This window comes from Hyla sarda, chromosome 3 (genome assembly GCF_029499605.1).
Source record: "Hyla sarda isolate aHylSar1 chromosome 3, aHylSar1.hap1, whole genome shotgun sequence".
NCBI classification, from domain to species: domain Eukaryota; kingdom Metazoa; phylum Chordata; class Amphibia; order Anura; family Hylidae; genus Hyla; species Hyla sarda.
Window position 1 is genome coordinate 269,578,444 of NC_079191.1, and position 13,026 is coordinate 269,591,469.

The 13,026-nt window shown below is 41.6% G+C and overlaps 1 protein-coding gene across 10 annotated transcripts in view; it reads right to left on the reverse strand.

Moving 5' to 3' along the window:
- MAP7 (microtubule associated protein 7) overlaps window positions 1–13,026 on the reverse strand; it is a 193,194-nt gene that overhangs the window by 33,941 nt on the left and 146,227 nt on the right. For 7 of the 10 annotated variants that reach the window (XM_056566629.1, XM_056566639.1, XM_056566636.1 and 4 more), the window contains 4 exons: window positions 12,421–12,531; window positions 9,154–9,267; window positions 6,008–6,165; window positions 715–836 (listed from right to left, as the gene is read on the reverse strand). In XM_056566629.1, coding sequence (XP_056422604.1) covers window positions 715–836; window positions 6,008–6,165; window positions 9,154–9,267; window positions 12,421–12,531 — 505 coding nt within the window. The remainder of the gene's footprint in view (window positions 1–714; window positions 837–6,007; window positions 6,166–9,153; window positions 9,268–12,420; window positions 12,532–13,026) is intronic. The other 3 variants (XM_056566631.1, XM_056566634.1, XM_056566632.1) reach the window with 3 other exon arrangements.

Sequence of the window (13,026 nt, forward strand, 5' to 3'; positions counted from 1 at the left end):
TCCGATTGACCCGGAATCGCCGCAAATCGCCGATCTGAATTGATAGGCGATTTGCGGCAATCGCCGACATGAAGAGGGTCTCAGGACCCCCCAGGCATTGTCAAAGGATGCCTGCTGAATGATTTTAGCAGGCAGCCCGCCCCGGTCCCTGCCCGGCAGGGACTGACATTCCCACGGGCATACAGGTACGCCCTGGGTCCTTAAGTCCCAGGGAGCCAGGGTGTACCTGTACGCCGTGGATCCTTAAGGGGTTAAAATGCTCTCCAAAGGCAGTTTTGTAAGCCAGGTCTAGGCTGGTGTAGATTTGCCGTGTTTTGGAGGGGTTTGCAACTTTTTGCACTTGATAAATCCATAACCACTGCAAGTTGAATACTGAAATTGACTTTTGCTAAATCATTTGTAGCTTTATGCTTACTGACCTCTCCTGCTTTAGAGTCACAAAAAGGGTACTTTGGCACACATGCAGCGATAAGACATATATAAGTTCTAAAGACAATGATAAATGTTCCCCTATGCTTTTGCAGGCCATACATTTTTTACATTTTTAACATGTAAAATAATTGTTCTGTGAACCTGGAGCAAGCTATGTAGTGCATGGCAGTAGGAAACTGAATGTTACATTTACACTGACACAGGAAGGTTCTGTTCCACATTCAGAATACTTACATAGAATCAACAATAACCCTGTCACAATACTAAACAAATTGCACTTACCCTGCAGACATAGGCGCTTGTGATTTTAGTTTAGATACACTAGGAGAAATTGCTCTCTTCATAATGGATATAGGAGTTAATAAATTCTCCCTATCTGTCTCACGTTTTTCTTTTTTCTCTACCTAAAAAAAAAAATTAAGTTAGCATTTTAGTCCCCTTTTACATCAAATATTTGAGTTAGGGCTTCCTAGAAGTGGAGGCATTCCCTTTGAACTGATATTTCACATATCATATCCATTTTGTAATACTAAGAGGAAACTGAATAAAGTGGACCTATTAGCAGAAAAGCATGGGTATAAAAAAAAAGTTCATCTCTAGATAGGGCTAGATGTTAGGATTCTGGGTATACTTTTTATTTTATTTATTTATTTTTTAAATCTCCACAGTCCTGAGAAATAAGCTTTTTTTTTAGTATTATGAAATAAGGCTCAAGAGCCCATGTAGTTTTTCCCAGCACCATGAGATCCTAGGCAACTTAAGCCCATGTCCTCTTTATGACTGCCCACTATAGCCTGCTTGCATTCACTTAATCCCTTTTACTGACAGCCATTAGATAAAGACATGGGTTAGACTTAACTGCGCCCTTCCTGTGATAGTGAACACCCCCTGGTCACCTCATTTGCATATATATATATATGTGTATATGTGTGTGTATACATACGGTATATATATATATATATATATATATATATGTGAGAAGGCTGGCGCAGCTAGCCTGTGTTTGTGGGAGGGGCGGGGTTTCTGCGCTATAAGAACCCGCGGCTTCACTAACTCGGCACGCCGCGGGTTCCGTTACGTCGTCCGGGTCAGCTGACTGTCGGGTCAGCTGACCGGAAGTTCGGTCGGTGTCGACAGCGCCCTCCTCGCTCCGGAGGTAAGCCGTGGCTTCGGAGGGACCTCAGCCAGTCCAGCCCTGTTGTTTATACATTTTATCGGGGCACTATTAGGAATCTCATTGTAATATGGGGCCACATAGTGGGCACGGTGTGAGGCCGCGGGATGCGGCACCATGTGGGCGACATAGGAGTATTTGCGGGGCGGAGGCGGGCACGGGTGTATCGTTGCCTAACGCCCACCCCCCCCCCCTCCCTCCCGCTCGCATCTAACCAGCGGTAGGGGCGGCACGTCACGTGTTATAAGGGCAGGTGTTTGCTTCCATATAGTGTACCCAAAGCTTTGCTGTGTTCACACTGTTACGCATTGCACAGTTTGTCTCTCGTTTCCAGCCTTTTAGTAGCCCAATTGCAAATCTCAAAAAAAAAAAAAAAAGGGGGGGGGGCATGGTTTGGGATCATGGCGTCACTATTGCTTGAGGTAGAAACAGGTTGTCTTTTCCATCATGGTGCGGTGTTCGCTTCTGTCATTTGGTTGCGCAGGTAGGTTAGTCTTAAGTAGCAGTGGGCGTTGCAGTACACACGATCATAGAGTGTGTATTGTTCATGCGCTCATGGCGTTTGTACTGCACGCACGCTCGTGGAGTTGTTCTGTGCACGTGCCCGTGGCGTTCGTGTGGTGCACACGCTCGTGGTGTTGTATCATACACGCTCGTAGCATTCATACGGTACACACTCGTAGCATTTGTACCAGGCATGCACTCATGGCATTTATACTGTACACACGCTCGTAGCATTGTTACTGTACACGCTCGTAGCATTCATGGTGTACACACGCTCGTAGGATTTATACTGTACACACGCTCGTAGCATTTATACTGTACACACGCTCGTAGCATTTTTTCTGTACTCGCCCATAGTGTTCTAGTGTACACACGTTCGTAGGATTTATACTGTACACACGCACGTAGCATCTTACTACACAGGCTCGCAGCATTGTTACTGTACACGCGCATAGCATTCATAGTGTACACTCGCTCGTAGGATTTATACTGTACACATGCTCGTAGCATCTACTATGCACGCGCTCGCAGCATTCATACTGTGCTCACGCTCGTAGCATTCATAGTGTACACACTCTCGGAGGATCTGTACTGTACACACGCTCACAGCATTTATACTGTACACACGCTCGTAGCATTTTTTACTGTACACGCTCGCAGCATTTGCAGTGTACACACGCTAGTAGGGTTTATACTGTACACGTGTTCATACAGGCACGCGCTCGTAGCTTATACGGTACGCATGCGCGTAGCATTATGCTGTGCACACTTGCAGCAGTTATTCTGTACACGTCGAAATTAATAAATAAATAAAAAAAATAGAATAAATAAAAATAAAAACGCTCCTTTAATTGTGCTAGCCAGTCGGTCATAGAGTTCTGTGCACACATTACCATAATTAAGTCTAAGCAGACAGTATTAGTTGTTCGAGGCATATGCTCCCATACTCCTTCCTCGCATATAGTCACATAGTCATTCGGTGCACGCTCCGATAATTATATCATTCCACATCTATGCTCTTTATTTATATAGCTTTCAACACGGCCCTCCCGTTGTCAGGCGGGGCATATCATGTGTTTATTGTTGCACGTGCACTTGTAGCGTTTGGTGCAGTAGCAGTGTTGCTGCATGGGTTCATTTGGTACAGACGTTACTATGGTTAAGGTTTACATGTCACATTGACCAGTCACGTCTACAGGTCAGTTCTGTTACAACCTGACACGACTTCAGGTTGGCGTCAATGTCATTACGTACTTTGTGTTATTTAGTAGTAGGGTTAGGCTACTGGCATATAGCTTTATTTTAAAAAAATAAAAAGAGAGAAATTTTTATTGTGTATATTAGTTTATGCATGGTCACGTAATTTTGTTGCTTCAAGCGGTCCAGTCACGTCCACAGGTAAGTCTGATACAACCTGACACGACTTCAGGTTGGCGAGGTTTCCATTTTCGGCCGGACCTGTCACAGCCACAGGTTGGTTCAGTCACTACCCGACACGACTTCGGGTCGAGGACGATGTCGTGATATGCTTGTGCATGGTTATTTAGCAGCTGGGATGTGCATACAGGAATATAGCTTGGTTTCGGTTGACGTTTGTCTGTCTCGGTTGTCAGTGATGTAGTTATACTTTGGTTGAGTTTCATGGTCATTCCCGGCGCGTAAGTGTTGTCATTACCTGTCACGTCCACAGGTCGGTCACAGTTACAACACTAACACGATTTTAGGTTGACATCTAGGTACTTTTCTCGGTGACATGCTTGCACTTGGGATTGTGCATACGGTCACGGTTTTCATATTTTCACTCTTACTGACATGTTATTGGGTTTTGGCCACTATTTGCTGTAATAATCATATATCATCAAGGCATCATCATAGTTAATAAAGCGTTTTTGTTTATTATAATGAAGTTTTGCCCTCTATTTAATTCAGATGTACCTGCACGCGGCAGTACATGGCACACCTCTGACTGCCTGATAGTTCATTAGATACTAGGATTAGGTAGGGATGCTACGCTTATGAGCACCAAGCACAAGTGAGAAGGCTGGTGCAGCTAGCCTGTGTTTGTGGGAGGGGCAGGGTTTCTGCGCTATAAGAACCCGTGGCTTCACTAACTCCGCACGCCGCGGGTTCCGTTACGTCCCACCCGAACCCTCCCCTTCTTTCAATAATTCAGGATCATCATAGTTTCAGGTATGCCCTCTATTTAATTAAGGTGTACCTGCACGCGGCAGTACATGGCACACCTCTGACTGCCTTATAGTTCATTAGATAGTAGGATTAGGTAGGGATGCTACGCTTATGAGCACCGAGCACAAATATATATATATACATATGGTAAAAGTTACATTTTAAGCACATCCCTGAACACATGTTCATTTGTAGTTTCTAGTCTATTTGTGGATGTTATTAATTGTCATTTGGGTGTTACGTAGTACCCTATACAATATCTACGTCAATTGTTTATTTTGCCTCTTTTGCATAGAAACTAAAAGGCTTATATCTTAACTAAGGTTAAGGGAGATGAAAATAGCCCTATTTAGCCATGTGCTTATTTACAACCCTGTTTCTATGCTGACAGGTCCACTTTAGGTACACATCGTATTATTACGGCTTTCAAAGAGCAATGGAAATCAGATGTTAAACAACAGTGTGAACAGAGAAGACACTCTTAAAAAAAAAAAAAATTATATTTCAGTTTTTTCCTGGATAACCCCTTTAAAGGGCACAGGGCATAAATGTATGCCCTGCACTCACTTCTGGTCTATGAAGTTTCATAGCCGGTTTGTCCCATCTGCTATCGACCCATGGCTAATGCCAGACATCACTGATCAGGGTGATGCCTGGCATTAACCCTTTAGACACCGCAATCAAAGTTCATTGCAACACCAAAATGTGTTAAAAACTATTGCTGGATATAGCTAAGGGGAGCTGATAAAAAGCACCTCGTTGACATTGCGATGTCCCGATTAGCTCAGAGGATGTGCTGTCTCCAGTTCATCTGATTGGTGCTTCAATAGTGCATGGAGACTCACAGCCTACACTAATGGAGTGCTGATAACACTGATCAATGCTGTTCTGTGGAACAGCATTGTTCAGTGTATGCAATCGAAAGATAGGGACAAAAAAAATAATGAATAAAAGGTTAAAAAAAAAAAAATTATTAATGTAAATAAACCCCTTCCCTAGTGTGATGAACTACTATGGCAATCACCGCAAAATGTATACAACTACTGTTCATATAAAGAAGGTTTTATTACACTTAGTAAACAAACAATAACGGACCTATCAGCAGGTAAACTAGGGTATAAATAAGCTCATGGCTAGATAGGACTTGTTATCAGAATTCTGGACATCCGTTTTGTGCCAAATGGGGAAATTCATCATGACCTGTGCTGAGGAAAAGTTGATCAGTTGCCCATAGCAACCAACCAGGCCTTTTTAAAAATGAAAGAAGCAATCTGATTGGTTGCTATGAGCAACTGGTTGACTTTTCCTCTGTACAAGTTTTGATTAAACTTCCCTTATATCCGTAGTATGTTCCAAGATAGAAGCCTTTTTGTTTATTTTTAAATGAGGCTCAAGTGCACAGTAGGCATTTCAGCAGGTTAGCTCTTATACAGCTATGGGCCCTTTTGGTGCACTTGCGTACTTGAGCCTTATTAAAAAAAATGCTTACATCTGAGCTTTGGAGATAAAAAAAAAAAAAAAAAAATTGCTATCCTATGTAGCCATGTGCTTATTTACACAACTGTTTTTTCTGATCACAGGTTCTTTTTAACTGAATTTTTGCTCCCCTGAATTATAATTAAAGTCATATTAGTCACAGAGAAAAATACAGAAAGCCACCAGAAACTAGTTTTAAATTACTCTGCATTATATGGTAAGTGGGATACTTACACTGCTAGTTCCTCCAAAATGTGTGGTCCTTCGCCTTGCTGTTGCCTCTGGTGTGGTGAAAAATTGTTTTGCCTTCTCAGAACTTTTGCTGATTGGAGTCTTGGAAAGCTGGGGACTTATGGGGCTGCAAGATGCTGAACGAGGACAAATGGGGATAACTAGGGTTTTGGTGGGGTTTTTTTGTAGTTGGAGAGACAAGAAAGAAAAGGCCAGAAGCAGGAAGCAAGGGAAGAAAAAGAAGAGAAGAGAAGTAGCCCGTTAATACCAGCAAGGGATAAGTCTACACCAAAACCATCACTGTCAATAGGGACATCTTCTTCCTGAACATAAAGTGCTGCATTTTATAAGAATCTCGGATCAGACGTTAAATATATGCAATCTTTGTTCTAGAAATACTTTAATAATATATAATCTCCCCTGAACATTAGCAAATTCTGGGGAGTGAAAAGGTTCTGTTATGTTTAACAGTGATGGTTTTGGAATTGGTCTAAAGCAGAAATCCTCTGATCCCGTCATGAATTTGGAATTACTCGCAAGAGATAATTTTAGAATTTCATGCACAAAGAAAAACTAAATCCTACAGGCCCATGCACCATAAAGCAAAGAATCCACAAGAGCAAAGCTTTGCCAAGGAGAAACAGTTAGGAAAAAGAAGACAATTGATGAACAATATATACTGTATATATATTTTATATTTTGTAATATGTTTCTATAGGATTTAAGTGTGTACATGTGAGGTAGAAGGTTATATTGTGAACATAGAATGATATAACAGTAGCTAATAGGCTATAGTTGCATTTTACCCCCTTAAAGGGGTACTCCACCCCTAGACATCTTATCCCCTATCCATTGACTTGCATTGAGGGGACGGGGTGTGACGTCACCCGGGGGCGGAGTCTTGAAGTCACGGACTTCCGTTCCGGTGGTCGGGACCTAGACTCTTCAGCACTTCCGGAGCAGAAACAGGTGGGTGCCACATGCTATATCGCGCGGGTCCCCAGCGGCGGGACCCCCGCGATCCTTTGGATAGGGGATAAGATATCTAAGGGTGGAGTACCCTTTAACAAAGAGAAAAAGTACCTTAATAAGAACAATATAAAGGAGACAGTCAATACTTTGTGTGACTAAAAGTTTGCAGTCACTTTTAACATATGAATCAAGGAAGAGTTTGACCTTCAGTTTATACAATTTAGACTGCACACCAGGCATCAAGTTTCTATCATGCTTTTCAAACTTGGGCATCACTTTGTAAAAGCTTATAGAAAAGTCCAATAAAAACATTTCCTGTCAGAGATGAAACAATCAAGTGCTTTTATCTTGTCTGTAGGGTATATTACAATAAATATTGGTAGTACAAATATATTATTGTTATATGTCCAGACAATAGTTGAATAGTTTAAAACAATTGGCAAAAAAAAAAAAAGGAAAATGTATGTGGTTCTAAATATACTGACAGTTTTATGAAAACATGCTCAGTGCCAGTACAGGGCAAAAAGTTTTTGATCAATTCAGAAGTATCATTGAAGGATTTGTAATTTTTTCCCCCATATTAGTTGGCTGATATTTATAGCCAGATTGTGTTTCAGCTGATAACTTATCCTTCCAATCACTCTGGAATAAGCTTCTGCAGGACTTTTCTGGTGATGGCTATGCTACTTATAGAGAATAAGGGTCTATTCACACAGGCGGAATTTCGCCTGAAATAAAAGCCCAATACACCTCTATGGGTTTCTGCACTCCCTTTGACAGAATTCCGCTAGCGGAATCCCACAATCGGAAATTCCAAAGTGTCAACGGTAGTGCGGAAACCCATATAAGTGTATGGGCTTTAATTTCAGGTGGAATTCCACCCTTGTGAATAGACCCTAAAGGAGCAGATTTGATGAAAGCCAGTTGCCAAATATTTTTTCCCCCCAAATATCTAGTATTGATGGAGAGCTTGGACATCCTTAGAAACATTAAATGGTCAGCTGGCCCTGTTAAATTTGGCAGGTTTGGCATGCATTTATCTTATGTGTATGGCTGCCAAACTGTAAGCAGTGTTATTGATGGCTTTAAAAAAATAAAAATAAAAATCTGATCCACAGAAGACCCCCATTAAAGTCAATGGGACATGTCAGGATATGTCTGGATCCACTGGAAAGGATCCAACCCAGTTGTCATGGTTCCATAATAAACAGAAGCTCAGACACTGGTGTGACAGTTTAGGAAAACCACTGCACTACCACTCGGCACTATTGAGTGCTGAGTATAAAAGACATTCTAGGGTGAGAAGAGACTCAGAATTGTTTACTGTACTGTTCATGTGATATATATAATATATATATATATTTTTTTTTTGCGATATTCAAAATAGATAAACCCTTTAGCTACTCCTGCAGAGGCATCACTTGAAGCTGGGACCACGGTGCTAAGTCTGCAAGGGTACGCTTATATGGGCAAGTTACTCGCAAGTTTCCCGCAGCAGGTTTTCCGTTGCAGAATTTCTGCAGTGGAAAATATGCCGCAGACCCCATTGAGGTCAGTGTGATTTGCTGCAGTTTTTCCACTGCAAAAATTTTACAGGGAGTAACTTGTGGGTAACCCGCCCATGTAAACATACCCCAAAAGTATGTACCTCCAGATCCAGTGTTTTGGAAGAGAGGGGAAATACATCCATGCAGTTGTTCTGACACAGAGACAACCAATGCAGTAAGAAGTGACATATCTGACAGATAATGAAGGGACCCTGTACATTAAAATGCAGTCTAATCTGCAGGCATCATGTGGGTGGTGCTAATCAGACTACAGCTGCACATATAGAGGAGCTGTCAGTTACTGAGTAGGACCATCCACTTCACTACTTAGCCCAGAATGAGCAGAGATTTACAGAAATAAAGAAGTTATCCTGGAACTTTTCCCATAAAACTACTTATTTGCTCAGCTCCTCCTGCTCTATAACATGCTGCCTGCTCATTGGACTACATATTTAGTGTGACAGGTTTCCTTTAAATGCTTGAATGCCTGCAAACCATTCCCAATCTGGTGATCCATGCAAGAACAATAGTATAAATAGACATCCCACAAACTCCTAAACAATAGTGAATGCACAAAGAAGATGCATTCTTACAGCTCACCTACAGCCCTGATACAATTTAACAAATTACCTGCATCTCCCGATAGAGCAGCTGTGCTTTTACTTCTAGCCAAGTACGAGTGTGTAGGCGTTAACAGCCGTGAAACTACATTGGACTCCCAAGAACTAAGTTGCGGTCTTCGCCCTAATCATTATAAACACAATATTAGACAATCTGAGGAATACATGGGACCTACATACATATTAGTCCCATTAGGAATGGTTAATAACTCTGCTACAACATGGAAGAAATTAAATTTGTGTCACATCTAAAATTAGAACATTTTATAATATGAATAACCCCTCTGGACAATGTAACCTACTTACAAAGTGACCTCATGCTGAATAACACACATTTCTCCAATTTATTACCTTTGGATCTACCGGAACGTACAATTTAACTTTTAGTCACTTACACTGATGTTAAACCCTTGGTCGACGCATAACCTGAACATTCAGGTTGGCTTGTGCCAAGCCCTATACTTCAGTCATGTGAAACATGCAGGAGCCTAGGATATTGCTCACAATTGAGCTGTTTTAGTTATCCCTCTTCCTGCAAAGAATTGGTCAACTGTAAATGTGCACATTGGAGGAGATTTATCAAAACCTGTGCAGAGGAAGAGTGGTGCAGTTGCCCGTAGCAACCAGATTGCTTCTTTCATTTTTAAAGAGGCCTGGGAAAAATGAAAGACGCAATCCGATTGGTTGCTATGGGCAACTTAACCACTCTTCCTCTAGACACGTTTTCATAAAGCTTCCCCTCTGTGAAGGGTTTTCCAGACTAATCCTCATGGGACAGCAATCAATATTAAACTAAAAGGGTGCTGCCCCTCCAAACAGTAGATTGGCAAGGGTGATGGGCTGACTCCTCTTCAATTTTTAAACGTGCCCGTAACAGCAACTGCCATTCTATTAGTAGTGGCAGTGCTAGATACTGCAGTGTTGCCTGGTAAACTAAAATGGGACAGCGCTGCAGTATTTCGCACTGCTGCCACAAATAGTATGGTGATTGCAGGTAAAAGCATTGAAGAGGCAGCAATCAGATAACTGGTGGAGGTGCGAAGAGTAAGACCTCTGCCAATGTAAAAGTAATAGCCTATCCAGAGGAGAGGTCATTATTAATAACCCCTTTAGGTGTCAAAGTAAAATAAATAATTTTCCTCCATTGTCAACAATCATTCCAGACTTATGTAGGTACAGCATGCGTGGGGTATTGGTCTAAGTATTGATTGACATTACTTGCCAAAATTAATGTGGAAAATGCATTCACTTTGCACCCATTGTCTTCAATAGGGATACATGGATACATAGCGCAGTTCACACGGCAAACTGTATTAACCAAATTGAATGGGACTAATCTGCGCCCAAACTGAGCCAAAAATAATAAAATACACAGCAGATATCTGAGGGAATGCCTCATATTTCTACTGCATACTCCACAACAGCAGCCTAGGTCTATAAGTTGTGAGAAGAGATAAGCATTAACATTAATTTTCAGATTCAGAAATCTCTGTATCAAATCTACAATGTGAATTCATTTTTATAAGGCTGCCTTTGTAAGAAGGCAGCCTTATAAAAATAAATTCACATTGTAGATTTGATACAGAGATTTCTGCATCTGAAACTATGCTCCTTAAATGCCAACTGTAGTGCAAGACTTTTATATATTCCTGTACCCGGGCATAAAAAATAAACTAAATATACTTAAACTCACCTTCCTACGTTCCCCCGTTGATCCGGTACAGGCCTCACAGTCCAGCAGTGCTAACCTCATTCAACTTCCTGGGGATGGGGATGCTGCAGAGCAGTCGGCGTATCACCGGTTACAGCGATGTCCCGCCCTGGCCGGTGATAGGCTCAGCCCACTGTCATGTAAGAAGCCGGCCAGAGCTCCTTACATGACAGTGGGCTCAGCCTATCACCGGCCAGGGTGGGACACCGCTACGGCCGGTGATACGCCGACGGCTCTGCGGCGTCCCCGTCCCCAGGAAGTTGAAGGAGTTTAGCACCGCTGGACCGCGAGGCCTGTACCGGACCAACGGGGGAACATAGGAAGGTGAGTTAAAGTTTATTTTGTTTATTTTTGAGGCCCGGGCACAGGAATATATAAAAGTTTTGCACTACAGTTGTCCTTTAAATGTGAGTGGGATTTTTGCATGCCCTATTCAGATGAAGAATTTCTACAACAAAATTTCCATTTAACTTGTTAAATATTAGCATGAAAGTCAATAAATCTACTACAAAGTGGTACTTAACCCTACTATAGGACAAATATGTACAGGTATGGTCTACCTACCTATCCTCCTCTGTATTTAACAGGCTGATGAACAGCAAACAATAGTAAAGAAATTATTGTACTGTAAATCCCACAGAAAGCCAGGAAAACTAAAAGGGAACTGATACAGTAACAGACAAACGCGTTGATTTTAAAAATATGTATGGAAGATCCCATAGATATTAGCTTTAAAATAAGCTGCCATTTAAAACATGCATGCTGGATTATGGAATCTACAGATCTGAAGTACAATGATGACAATTTGCCTCAAATCATAACACAAAATGATGTTTTGGAGGCAGATGAAAGAATGGCACAAAATAACGGTGACAATTCACATCACAAAACAGTAATATATCCACAGAAACTTAGGCCCTGATTTATCAAACTGTGTGGGAGAAGGACTGGAGAGATTTTTCCTGCAACAACCAATCACTGCTCAGATTTCATATCTTCCTGAGCTCTGGTAAAATGAAAGCTGAGCTGTGAGCGGTGGGAAAATCAGATCAGTTTTCCTCTCACGTTTAATAAATCTGGACCTATATGTCACATTCCAATTCTGTTTTTAGGAATTTTTTGTGTTGCCGCTGTTTTACCAAGGCTGGCCTTAGGGATGTGGGACACAATGGCACAGGGTGCATCACTGGACCTATTTGCAAGAGGGCACCAATGGGTATCTAGGGCTTTTACCCCCAATCCCACACTTGGTGCCTGAACCTATGGGATGGCAACTGCACTGGAGAAAGTTACATTCCCTTGTACATAAAATTGCTCAGTGTCATTTAGACACAGTATGGCATTATTAATGAGCACTGTATCCGTGTATTATTTGGGAACTGTAAAGTACACGATAATGGGGACAACAATAAAAGGTATGGCACAGGACATAATCCAATCAAAGGCAGGTCCTTTGTTACTATGTGTATATTAATACATATTGTAGAATTCAAGATCAGTTTATCAAGGTATATTATGAAGAACACACAAATATTTCTGTACACTTTTTTTGTTGTAAAACTGTACCTCTGTCTGGAGTATTAAGTAATGTTGCAGATGATGTGGAGAGTCGCTTGGTAATAACTGGATCAACATGTTTCGAAAGGTTCATTGTTGAAACTGACCTCCTGTCAGGATCTAAAACAAATGGAGATATTGCTAATAGGCCGCACACCCATATCATATATACACTGGCAGGTGACCCAATGACATGGTTGCTGCCTTTCTTCATGAAAGATTCACACCATAATCTGCAATGAGGACTAGAGTAACACAGGCACTCATCCTCCAACAACATGGCTTTGAAATGGCATAGCGCGCACAACACTCTTTGCCCATAGCAAAGTAACACCATAAACAATAATGTGATGTTATGACAATACAACTGTCATGTATCAAGGGCCAAAGGACACCAATATTATGTATGCCAAACGTACTTCATCTTTCGCAGGTATCAACAATCCTTACACAGTTTTAGATCAGGGGAAGTATGCCAACATATGTGGAAACATCTACGCCATTTGTTGAAGACTATGGGGGGGGGGGAATTTATTAAGACTGCTGTAGTTGGATTCAGCACGTCTCTTAATAAATCTGGCGCTTCAGCTGCTGCCTGAGCCCTGTACATACGCT